The sequence below is a fragment of the Phaseolus vulgaris genome, chromosome 10 (assembly GCF_000499845.2).
Source record: "Phaseolus vulgaris cultivar G19833 chromosome 10, P. vulgaris v2.0, whole genome shotgun sequence".
NCBI classification, from domain to species: Eukaryota; Viridiplantae; Streptophyta; class Magnoliopsida; order Fabales; family Fabaceae; genus Phaseolus; species Phaseolus vulgaris.
The window spans coordinates 30290630-30303664 of record NC_023750.2 but is presented as its reverse complement, the minus strand read 5'-3'; the positions used below and the strand labels follow the sequence as shown (position 1 = coordinate 30303664).

Sequence of the window (13035 nt, the reverse complement as noted above, 5' to 3'; positions counted from 1 at the left end):
CCACATTTATGGTCATGAGGTTGATGAATATTTGTAAATATGATTATATTTGGAGTCTTCACCTTGCTTGGAGGTGGTGAATGCAAATGGATCTTTGAGAAGTCTAGAATATTTGCTCTTAGCCGAAGAGAGAATATTTCTACCAAATCCACTCCTTGAGCAAACATTATACCAGCTTCCTAGTCAAAACTATATTTTGTTGATGGTTCAAAAGATTTGGGTGTACTTGGTTGGGGATGTGCTAAAAGTGCAAAAGGATCATTTTTATCCCAGCTGATTTGCTTCTGTTGACATCGAGTTATGAGGATGGGATATGTTGTGTTGAGAATATGAATTTAGATGGTGAAACCAACTTGAATATGAACTTTTTGAAGTGCTTTATTGTTGGTATTGCATATGGTGTGCGCTCTAGTGAGGTTGAACTTGTTGCATCAAAGCAGATGGCTTCTGATATTAGGGACCAATATGTAAGGTTTTATAAAGAAATGTCAATGAAGGTCAACTTGTTATTCCTGGGTCATTCCTGTACCGGTACTATGTTGTGATGGGTCACTAGAAAGCATGGATCATATTCATTGATGAAGTTGACAACTTTTTTGGTCAGTGTCGTACAACAGATCATGAGGGTTTGTTAAGCATGAAAACTGAATTCATGGCTCTGTAGGATGGTTTTACTATTGATCAAAATGCTCAAGTTATGATCCTTACTGCTACTAATCGTCTTTCAGAACTTGTTGAAGCAATACTTTAATGTCTTCCTCAAGCATTTGAAATTGATATTTCGAATCAAAGGGAAAGGGTTGAGATATTGAATGTTATCTTGAAGGGTGAGAGGACGAAAACATTGACTTTGAATGTATAGCCTTCTTATATGAAGGTTACACTAGTTCAGATCTCTTTGACCAGTACAAGAAAGCTGCATTTTTATTTTCATTTAGAGAACTGCTAGATGAAGAAAAGAAAGGGGGAGAAATTGTGGTTTCTTTGTTGTAATTTTTGGGCTCTATGGTGCGTTAATTCTGCTGTTGCCATAGCTCTGATACACTACATATTTTTTCTGCAATTCTGATATGGTATCACAAATTTGTTGTTGCAATGGTGCTGCTACACACCCTGGTTTTCTTACTCTACTTGTGAAGACAGATAGGGGGAGAAAAATTTGGTTTTCAATGTTGTGTTGCTACTGCTACTATTGGTATTTTTTATTCTTGTTTTTTTTTTTATTCTGGTTTATATAGTTGTTGATTGCTCTGATCCTGCAACTCCTTCACTGGTTTTCACACTTATTTTAATGGTTTTCTTGCTGGAAACTATATGACGAAAACTGGTTCATTGGTGCGTTTTAAACCTGGGTATTATTGCTATCTTGTACATTCAAAGTTTCTGTTTTTCAGGTGCTTTCAAATTCAAACAAATAACACAAGCAAACCAGGGATTTGTCTTCACCAAATAGGGGGAGATTATTGAACATGGGCTTTGATGTCTCCAAATACAAGAAGATTTCTTGAAGACTCTGTTGCTTGTTGTGTGTTTGTGTTTTTTGTAGTTTGAATTTGTTAATCCACTCATAGTTATGAACCAAGGTTGCTTGATTCAAGTTCTTTTAAAAAAGATGTTTTCTAAAGAAAGTGGAAAATTAACCTGTTGAAATTTTGATTCAACCGGTTGTTTAACACTTAGAGGTTTTTGTACCGACCCATCTCCGGGCGTTGACCAAAGTCAAGGTCAAACATATGGCGGGACCCACCAAGGGGGGCTCTAAGGAGGAGAGTCAGATTTGACCGCTTTGGGAGTCGCCAGGTGTGGGCGTCGCCAGATTCAGGCGTCGATGGTGCCACCCTCGATACCCACGGGTAGGGAAGACCGTGGAGGGGACGACACAGTAAGAAGCCACAGTACGGGCGAGGAGGCCTCGGGCCTCGGTACCTCAGAACAAGTAATAAAAAGAGGAGAAAGGTGGCTTCAAGGCCATATTCCCAGTAGGGAGTAACCTGACTCGTGAAGTACCCACGCCACCTCTCGAGAGTCCCTGGGACAGATACGACCCGGGAGAGGGCCACGCCCCAGGGGTAATCCACGTGCATGGTGCCAGAGGAAGGCAGATACACTCCCCGGGGCGAGTGATTAGAGGTTGGGGCACATGAGTTGGCACCCAAATAGTCACCCCTTGCGCCAGATGCACTTCGAGGAAGGAAGACTTACACACTGGAATTTCCCTAAGTGGGGTTACAATGTCGTAAGGCCTTCCACGTGGAGTTGCGCTTAACTCAGAAAGGCCACGTGGCAGTAAGCACTGAAACCCAAGGTATTTAAGCTTTTCGGAAAGCTTAGTGAGGTACGTTTACACACACACTCTAATCATTTGCATGCTTACTCACTGTACGCACGGGTGATTGGAGAGAGAGGAAAGTTAGTTACAATTCAGTTACGCACCTTCAAAGCATCACAGTTAGGGTGCTCCGATACGGAGGTGTTTGGTGTTTTCTGCTTACTGACTTTATCGTCGGAGTGCAAACGGCCGCGAGGGCGCCCTTTGTTCTCTCTGTTTCAGGTACTCACGGCGGTGTAGGGTGAAGATCTGGAACCAAGACGAAGGTGTCCTTGTTACGCAGGTCATAGTTACGCACGAAGCACGCTCTGGTCAAGCGGCAGGAACATTTGGCGACCACCGTGGGGCCGATCAAAAACATCAGTCCCACCGCAAGTGTTCAGAGGTTCAGCAGCAGTTTTCGAGAGATTTTTTCAATAATCTTGCAAGATCCACCGTTTATTGTGAAGCGTACGCAGTTTTCACCGATTGCTTTTGGTCCAGTTCAAGTTTTCGTTGTTCTTTGTTGAAGTTTGGTTTAGTTCACCGTTCATCGTGGAAGTTTGCGCATTCCCACCGAGAGTTCGTGGTTTGTTTGAAGTTTGCTCAATTCCACCGTTGCTCATGGTTTGCTCGTGGTTCACCTCAGTTTTCACCGATTGTTTCTTCAGATCAGTTCAGTTTCCACCGTTTCTTTTGGTCTTGATCAGTTTCAACCGTTCGTTCTTCAGTTTTCTTGAGTTTCTACCGTTCGTTCTTCATTCCATTCGTTTTCACCGAAAGATTTGTCCAGAACCACCGTTACAGCTCGAAGATTTCCAAGAAACTGCAAGAAATGAGGACAACAAGGCAAAGTTCGACGCGCGCTGAGAGCGGTGACAGGACCATGCAGCAGGTCATGGATATGATGCAAGGCCTGCAAGAGGCGATGGCGGCATCAAAGGTTGAGCAAGAGCGCATGCAGGCGGATCTCGCGGCGTCACAAGCGAGGAATGAAGAGTTGTGTCGCACGAATAAGGAGTTGCGCCGCGGGTTGCGCAACCACTCAGGGCTACGTGAAGCAGATGATCGTGAATATTTCACACCACCGAGGTAGTTCTCCACATCATTCTCACAGTCGATCATGGATGCGGTGATCCCTCACACGTTCGTAGGTCCTAAGGTGACGTTCACGGGAATGGAGGATCCCGAGGCGCATCTCACTACGTTCCACATGTAGATGATGCTGGTAGGCGGCTTCGACGCCGTAAGGTGCAAGCTCTTCATGAGCACGCTGACTGGAATGGCCATGGACTGGTTCATCAGCCTCCCAGACGGCCACATCACGTCCTTCGCACAGCTCTCACAGCTGTTTCGCGAACAGTACATAGCGAACAGGGCTCCGCCACCGGTATCGTACGATTTATTCGACGTAAAGCAGTATCAAAGCGAAACCTTGAAAGAATACATCAATCGCTTCGGGGCGCAGGTGGTAAAGGTTGGCACCACGGAGGAGCCTATGATCGTCTACGTGTTCAGGAAGGGAATGTGCCCTGGACCTTTTTGTGAGTCAATCATCCGAAGCCGCCCCCGAACTTTTGCTAAGATTAGGCGTTGCGCTGTGGAGCACATCGCCACTGAGGGCGAGGTGTGCGAGAAGCGCACAAGCGTTGCACCCACACGCCTAAGAACGTCGTCGCGTGCACAACCCACTAGGGTGAACGAGGCCGCGACTGGAAGGAAGAGTCAGGACAGGAAGCGCCCATACGAGGTGAGGAGGCCCCAGGCTAGGGGGCGAGCAGAGGGGAATAGGCCGTTGAGGCACAATTTCGTGGTAGAGTTGAAAGATCTTATCGCCGTGCCTAACATTGCAGATAGGCTGAGGCCCCCAGTAAAGACTGAAAAAGTGTTGGGACCTCACAAGGACGGATGGTGCGAGTTCCACCAGGCGTTTGGACATCACATCAACAAGTGCTTGGCGCGGGGCCATCAGTTGGACGAGCTGGTGAAGAATGGATTTTTGAAGGATTATCTGGCCGGGTCTTCTACGGTTGCGACCCTGGCAGTACCAGAGGAGGATTAAGCACATGAGATGCCGATCCACGGAGAAGTGCACACCATCTCTGGTGGCTTCTTGGGAGGAGGATGCACTGCCTCTTAGCGCAAGAGGTATGTGCGATCAGTTAATTCAGTAGCTGAAGAAGGTTTGGATGACCCGTGGGAGTCAGACCTTGTGTTTACCAAGGCTGACCTACGTGATGTCGTCCCACATGATCATGACCCCGTGGTCATTTCGGTCGTCACCGCTGGGAGGAGGGTGCACCGAGTTCTCGTGGACCAGGGCAGTTCCGCAGATGTAATGTTCTGGTCCACCTTTAACAAGCTGCAGCTGTCCCCTGACCTGCTAAGGCCATACACTGGATATTTGTATGGGTTCGCAGGGGACTAAGTGGAGGTACGTGGCTACCTGGAGCTAAGGACGACGTTTACAGATGGAACGACGTCACGTATCGAGAGCATCCGATACCTAGTCGTGAACGCCAATTCAACCTACAACATTTTGTTGAGAAGGCCTGCTCTGAATAGGCTAAGGGCAGTGGCCTCCACACGCCACATGAAGATGAAGTTGCCAGATCTTAGTGGTCGGGTGATCGTGATCAAGTCAGATCAGGAGGAGGCCCGAAAATGCTACGAGAATAGCCTAAAAACAAAAAGGGGAGTGATCATGGTGATGGAACGCCTGCCCATTTCAGATACGCCTATGGAGGTACAGTCTCTAGAGGATGCGATTCCCGCGGGGGAGACGCCTGTCGAGGCTGTACCCACGGTGGAAACGCCCAGGGATGCCGCACCCTTAGAAGAAGTATCCGAGGAAGCCTCGCCCATGGAGGAAGCATCCGAGGAGGCTTCGTCTGCAGAGGAAGCGACAGACGAGTCGACGTCTCGAAGAGAAGGCCGCAGAAGTGAGTCTCGTTAAGAGGCAGATTGGTGGTAAGATCTTCAAGTTGGTGCGACTGCTGAGTCAAGAAGAGCAGGACGAAGTGGCAGTGGTAATCTCGCGCCACCTGGATGCATTCGCATGGTCCGCCTCGAACATGCCAGGCATCGACCCAGATTTTTTGTGCCACCATCTCACCATGGACTCCAAGGTTCGCCCTGTACGACAGAGGAGGAGGAAGTTCAACGAAGAGAGGCGCCTCATTGTGAAGGAAGAAACGAATAAGTTGTTAAGCGCCGAACACATCAGGGAAATCCAGTACAGTGGCTGGCTAACGTCGTCTAAGTGAAGAAGGCGAATGGGAAGTGGAGAATGTGTGTCGACTTCACAGACTTAAACAAGGCGTGCCCCAAAGATTCATATCCACTACCCAGCATCGACACGTTGGTGGACAGCGCCTCGGGCTGCAAGATGCTGAGCTTCTTGGATGCATTATCGGGGTACAATCAGATCAAGAGGCATCCACGTGATGAGAGCAAAACATTGTTCATCACCGAGACATGTAGCTACTGCTACAAGGTTATGCCGTTTGGGCTGAAGATCGCAGGCGTCACCTACCAGAGACTGATGGATAGGATTCTCGCACCGCCTCAAGCTGAACCCGGAGAAGTGCGTTTTCGGGGTCGAGGCAAGAAAGTTCTTAGGATTCATGCTCACTGAGCGGGGAATAGAGGCGAGCCCCGACAAGTGTGCAACAATCATTGCCATGCGAAGCCCAGCCTCAGTAAAGGAAGTGCAGCAGTTAACAGGGCGCATGGCGGCCCTGTCAAGGTTCGTATCTGCTGGTGGAGATAAAGGCCACCCATATTTTCAGTGCCTGAACAGGAACAGTCGCTTCGTGTGGACAGAAGAATGCGAGACAGCTTTTCTCAAGCAGAAGGGATACCTAGCGACGCCTCCCGTGCTGTGCAAGTCGCGGGTAGGTGAGCCCCTCCGTTTGTACTTCGCAGTGACGGAGTGGGCCATCAGCTCTGTGCTAGTTCAAGAGCAGGATTAGGTGCAGAGGCCTATATATTTTGTGAGCAAGGCCTTGCAGGGCCCGGAGACGAGATATCAAGCACTGGAAAAGGCGGCCCTGGCAGTGGTGCTTTCAGCCCAGAGGCTCCGTCACTATTTCCATAGTTTTACGGTGGTGGTGATGACGGACCTCCCGATCCAGAAGGTGTTGCAGAAGCCAGATGTCGCTGGGAGGATGGTTCGCTGGGCGGTGGAGTTGTCAGAGTTCGATATAGTATACGAGCCCAGGGTATCCATCAAAGGACAGGTTTATGCAGACTTCGTTGCAGAGTTCTCACCGGGAGGCGCCCCCAGGAAGTGAAGCTAGATTCACCGTGGATGCTTTCGGTGAATGGATCCTCCAATCAACGGGGAAGTGGCGCCGGGATAGTCTTGGAAGGGCCCAACGGGGTGTTGATTGAGCAAGCCCAGTGGTTCGCCTTCAAGGCAAGCAATAACCAGACAGAGTACAAAGCTTTGATTGCCGGAATGCTCTTAGCCAAGGAGATGGGAGCACGAAGCCTCTTGGCAAAGAGTGACTCGTTGTTGGTCACGGGGCATGTGACGGGGGAATATCAAGCGAAAGACCTGCAGATGGCTGCGTATTTAAGGTACATTCAAGTGCTAAAGGGGGCTTTCGCGACGTTTGAATTGGTGCACGTCCCGAGAGAGCAGAATGCCCGTGCTGACCTGCTCGCCAAGCTAGCCAGCTCAGGCAAGAGGGGAAGGACGAGGACGGTCATCCAAGAGACCCTCAAGGCGTCGCGAAAGTATGTAGCAGATAACAGAGTGGACGTCCTCCAGGTCAGCGCGTCCAAGGGAAGGCCAGAGAGGCATCGGTCTTTGACTCAGGAGACAGCGAGAGCTCCTAGCGTAAGTGTTTATGCGGATTCGCCCTCAAAAGGGGATTTCATGCAAGTGTGTGCCCTGGAAGAAGGAGACACGTGGATGACTCCCTACAGATGCTACCTCGCAGATGGGATCCTCCCAACGGAGCCAGAAGAGGGCAAGAAGGTGAGAAGAAATGCCGCAAGGTATACCCTGGTGGACGGGACGTTGTTCAGGCATGGGTTTACACACCCAATCTTGACGTGCGTAAGTGGAGATGAATGTACTAGGATAATGTCTGAACTCCACAAAGGAATTTGTGGAAGCCACGTGGGGGGGAGATCGTTAGCATCCAAGGAGGTACGTGCAGGCTTTTATTGGCCAACTGTGAGGCAAGATTGCGTAGGGTACGCCCAGCGATGCAAGCAGTGCCAAATGCATGCTGATTGGCACAAGGCGCCACCAGAGGAGTTGAGGTCAATTTACAGCTCGTGGCCTTTCCACACATGGGGAATCGACATTCTGGGGTCTTTCCCACTGGCTATAAGGCAGATGAAGTACTTGATCGTAGCCATCGAGTACTTCACAAAGTGGATAGAAGTAGAACCAGTCGCACAAATTACTGCACATAAGGTACAACACTTTGTTTGGAAAAACATTGTGTGCCGGTTCGAGGTGCCAAGGCGTCTGGTCTCGGATAACGGTACTCAATTCGCGAGCCAGCAATTGGGGAAGTTATGTGCATAGTTAGGCATCAAATAGGTGTTCGCATCAGTCGAGCACCCCCCAGACGAACGGACAGGTGGAGTCTGCGAATAGAATCTTGCTGAGAGGATTGAAGAGGAGGCTCGAGAAAGCCAAGGGACTCTGGGCAGAGGAGGAACCCAGGATAGTGTGGTCTTATCACACCACGCCCCAGACCTCCACCATGGAGACTCCTTTCAACCTTGTGTACGGATCGGACGCAATGATCCTGGTGGAGATTCATGATAGCTCACCACGTTTCTAGAACTTTGTGGCAGAGGAGTCCAACGAGGAAAGGAGGGTGAATTTGGACCTGTTGGAAGAGGCCAGGAAGGAGGCGAGAATAAAGGCTGAGGTAGTGAAGAGAAGGGTGGAGCGCCAGTACAGCTCCAAGGTGAGGCCTCGCCAGTTCCAGGTAGCGGATCTCGTCATCCATATGAGTTGGAGAACAAGTTGCCGCCCAAATGGACCGGGCCCTTTAGAGTAACCGAGGCTAAAGGAAACGGATCTTACAGTCTCGAAACTCTGGAAGGAGGCCCCATTCCACGCACCTGGAACGCAGCTAATTTGAAATTAAACGCAGCTAATGTAGAACACAGTTTTAAAGGGGACACTCTTTTTCCCTTTCGAGGGTTTTTTAATGAGGTTACCCAAATAAAAGAATGAGTTCAAGTATACATTGTGTCAGTTTTTCTTTCTCACAATGTAAAGAAGCGTTAAAAAACAAAGGCACGGTTCATCGAGAGCGAATCCGCCACCATGGTGTGTAGACACCTCAGCAGGAAGGACGCGGATGTCTCCTCTGGGCGTGGGAACCAAGCGCGCGAACCAACTTAGACGCGCAGACACCCCAAAGGAGTGGCAGGAGCGCACCCTTTGGGTGTGGACGTCAAGTTTGAAAGGTACGCATAACATAGTTAAAATTTGGGCGTCTAGTCCCTGAGCAGGGGCTAACAGATTCCTTCGGGACGCCCCCTCCTCAGGCGAGAACGGAAAATTCGGGCGTCTAGTTCCTGAGCAGGGGTTAACAAATTCCTTCGGGACGCCCCCTCCTCAGGCGAGAACGGCTACCCCTCCTCAGCCCAAGGAAGTGGCGGGGGGCGCCTCCTTCGAGCGTGGACATCAGGCAGTAAGAAGTTTTGGAGCAGTGGAGAACCAGGTCACTTGGTGCAGATACACGCCATAAAGGAGAAAGCTTTCACCAACTCCGCCTGCAGCTCGGCTTCAAGCAAGTCAAAGGCCTTAACCTTAGCCTCAAGCAGGTCAAAGGCCTTAGTCTTAGCCTCAAGCGCTGCCTCAGTTGCGCCCAGCTTCACCTCGCGGTCAACACAGTGATCCTTGAGTTTCTTCATCTTGGCTTCAGTGGTCTTGGCCGTATCTTTGAGCTCCGCAATTTCCACACGAAGAGGAACAACCTGCCCCAAGAGTTCGGTGTAGGTTTGCCCAGCTTCGTGTAGTCTCTTGTTGGCGGCGTCTTTGGCCTTCTGAGCCTCCTTCGAGGAGTTCTTGTAGGCCTCCTCTTAGCGCTTCCAACGACGTTTCTCCTCCTTCAGGGAGGCACACTCTTTTTCAAGAGCTTGAAGTGCAGAAATCTCACTAGCCTTGGCCCTGGCCTGATCACGCCAAGAGTTGGCACAGGCAAGAAAGGCACCAAGGTAGTAGTTCACACCCTCCTTCTTAACCTCCTCTGATTGGCCCCCTGGAGACACCCTGTGAAGGTAACCCCTCAGCAATTCTTGGACTGGTTGTGGAAGCTTTGGGACTGGTGTAGGAGTGGTTTGAGGAGGTTCAGACTCGACCCTACCCTCTAAGACCATTTGATGGGGCGGTGATGTGGCGCTTGGAGGGCGCTCCCTCAAAGACTCGGCATCCTGGATGGAGGAGGAAGGGGAGGCGACGACCTTGTTGGTCCTCCTCCTTTTGAAGACTTGCTCGTCCTCAGTATCCTCGTCGTCCTCAGATGGAACCACCACCACCCCTTTGCCCTTGTATAGGGGGCTGGTGTGGTAGCAGTCCCAACCATGGTGAGGGGCACAACTTCAATAGGAGGAGGAGAGGCAGGTGCATTAGAAAGGTTCTGGGAGAGGGATGTTGGAGAAGTAGGAGGAGCAAGTTCAGAGGTTGGGCGTGTGGAGTCCCCAGCTCCCTTGGACGAAGTGTCGCCCTTGGCTTTCAAAGCTTGGACAAGCCACAGCCTTTTGTTCTTATCCATCTTGGAATCTACACCAAGAAAGCAAACAGAGCAAAGGTCAGGCACAAGCTAAGCAGTGGCATGAAGCAAGCATACAACTCATGTGCAAGTAAGAGTGAAATTTAGCAGAAGCAGAAATCAAGGAAAATAAGTAGGGGTGATTCCCATACTAATGTATCTGGTGAGGGCCTCAGCATCGTATTCACGAGCTATCAGTTCAGCAGTATCAAGGACCCCCACGCTAGCCAAAATTTGGCAAACCTCTCGATCAGTCGAGGGTAGTTCATCCAATGTCTTGGGCTTGGTCAGCTTCACTTCCTTCACCCAGTACAAAGGGAAACCATCTAGCGCAGTGTGGTCGTGCTCGTTGCAACCCACCCTGAAGAATTTACCCCTCCACCCTTTATAAGACTGTTGAAACAAGGATTCGCCCAACAATGCCACTGAAGCTCACCCAGAGGCTCTTCCCTTGTTTCTTGACCTCGAAGAAATGTAGGAAGATGTCCACGGAGGGGGGTTGACCGAAGTACCCGCACAAGATGCCGAACGCCTTGACGAACGCCCAGCTATTGGGATGCAGCTGGGCTGGGGCGACATTGATCTCAGTCAGGAGCTCCCTCTCGAACCCCGAGAAAGGCAAACGCATTCCAATGCGTTTGAACACAGTTTGGTAAAAGAAGAAAAAGGGCACCCCGTTGTTCGACCTATCGTCCACACAAACAGGCTCGCCTGGGTTGCAGGGGCGCACAGAAATGTATGCGTCGTGCCTCCTGGCAAAGGCGTTGAACTGGTAGACGCTTGGGTCGCCTACGTGGTCCCTCCAATCCTTTAGGGAAGTTAAGCTTGAGTACTCAGCGAGCAACTCATCAGGGGCCCAAGGGTACAGGGCCTTGTAGTTGACCCTTGGAGGTGGAGGATTGGCAGTCGTTTTAGTACGCGCCATGGAGGAAACTAAAGAATGAAGAAGAACGAAGGTTTAGCAAAATAGGTCTATGGCGAAAAGAGGAAGAAACCTCAGAAAAACCCTACCCACGCGAGAAGCTCAGAAAAAGCGAGAACGAAGAAATGAGAAAAAAAAGCGCGAATACGAGAAAAATAAACAGGCCCAAGCAGTTTTATCAGTACAAAAAGTTGAGAGAAAGAGTCATCGAAGAAGAAAAATTGATGTGATTTCACTAGCACAATTAGAATGATTCTTGACATTCTTAGGAATCATCTTGAGTTGGTTATGAGATAGGCACTTTATCATAGAAATGGATCAAGGTTCTATGAACAAGAACTCACCAAAACTAGTGCCAAAACACAAACTCATATAGAAGTTCCAATTATAGTCAAATTGAACCGAACAAAAAGGCACAAAAGCTAAGCAAACTGAAATAGAATGCTGGAAATTAAATTGTACCGAACTAAAAGCTGGAAAATGAAGAAGAAAGATGAAGAACAACAAAGAACAACAAAAGAACCGAAGCAACACAATTAAAACTGAAACTGCCGAACCAAAATCAACAAGGAAACAAGCTAAGACAAGGAAATAACAAAAGAAGAAAGGAAGGAGAAAAGAGTGCTCATGAAGATGGATGTATGGTTGGATGATCACGCCACTAGAAGGATGGTTGCTCCTAGATGAGTGTGCTACCGCCACTTGAGGACACCATGGATCCTTCAAGATAAGACTAGAGAATAAGGCTCAAAAGCTCTCCAATGATCACTCAAAATTTAAGTATAGTTTCTTTTCTCTAAAATTCAAATCTGAATTTTACAAAGGTGATCCTGCCTGTTGACCAGAACGCAAGAGCCTTGCCTCGTCAAATCTGGATCGACTTTGCACCGTGCTAGCTTCCGTCCTTCGCCTTGATTCACCTCAAGAACCTGCAAAAGACAGAATGGCGCCGCTACGGCCGATCGCGCTCCGACGCCCAAGTCAGCGACTGAACCACCAAAATACTAAGAGAAAACTAAGAACTTCAGGAACCGTGCAATGTTCTCTCTCAGCGTACTCAAGTTCTCGCAAGCGTAAAAGAAGTATTCTAAAACGCGCGTACCTCAGAAGTTCGTTAGGATCCCTTATATACCTACACACTTTCTCTCTCCTGACAGTTACACATCTGGACACGTGGCTCGCATCCAACTGTATACGTGTCACCGTCTGGAGCATCCTTGACTTGAGCGTCACCTCTTACTCTTCAGGCTTTTCGACTGAGTTACTTATGCAGGAAGCAACTCAGCGTATAACTGCCTTGGAGCGCGATCTCTTCTGCGTGGCGAGTACGGGTGCCTTCATTCACACCTTCCATGTGGTCTCGCCGGCCGCCATTATACTCTACTTTACTTACTTCACTGTGCATGCTCAGGTAAGCTATCCCCCGACCTCAACCTCTGGCCAGCTGAGAAACGACTATCTGACGACTTTATCCTTTGCTCCGAAAGCCTGTAACAAGCTTCGGCGATGTCCTCCTTTCGGCGATCTCCGATCGCCTTGTCACCTGGGTTCACACCCGGCGACTACAACACAAACTTGGTGACCGCCGGTTTAGGTATGCTAGAGATCGGGGCACGCCAACTTAACGACTGGCGATCACATGAACCCCCCGACGTCCTTCCCTTCTGCCAGCCAGGTGTCCCGTTCAACACGCCTATACTATTGCTTGCGGCCACGTCATCAATTCCGACTACCTGGGCGGTACACAAGCCCCCCAGTCTTAAGCGAAGACTTGTCCAGCGAAAAGACTAAGAGGTCACGTCACTACTGATCTACGTGGCGCTGACACGGAATTCCAAACGTTCGTACCCTCTGCTTTTATGACGCTCCACCAAACCCCTTTTTCCAATCGCCCGACACGTGGCTTCATCAACGGTCATTTTCAGCTGTCGTTTGCGCTTCCAAAAACGTTTGAAAAACCCTTAAACCCCTTCATTTCTACTGTTTCATCATCTCTCTGCATTCTCAAAACGCTCTGAGTTTTCTCTGCAAACCCACGACGCTTCTCAGCT

General features: G+C 49.5%; 2 protein-coding genes across 2 annotated transcripts; both read left to right on the top strand.

Moving 5' to 3' along the window:
- The first annotated feature begins 3590 nt into the window (after window positions 1-3590).
- Window positions 3591-4370, top strand: LOC137817882 (uncharacterized). The gene has a single exon (XM_068621108.1). It carries the CDS (start codon window positions 3591-3593, stop codon window positions 4368-4370), a length of 780 nt encoding a protein of 259 aa, XP_068477209.1.
- A 1669-nt stretch (window positions 4371-6039) lies between these two features.
- LOC137817881 (uncharacterized) lies at window positions 6040-7856 on the top strand. The gene is made up of 2 exons (XM_068621107.1): window positions 6040-6204; window positions 6408-7856. The coding sequence occupies exons 1-2, from the start codon at window positions 6040-6042 to the stop codon at window positions 7854-7856; spliced, it is 1614 nt and encodes a 537-aa protein (XP_068477208.1).
- Window positions 7857-13035: the final 5179 nt, after the last annotated feature.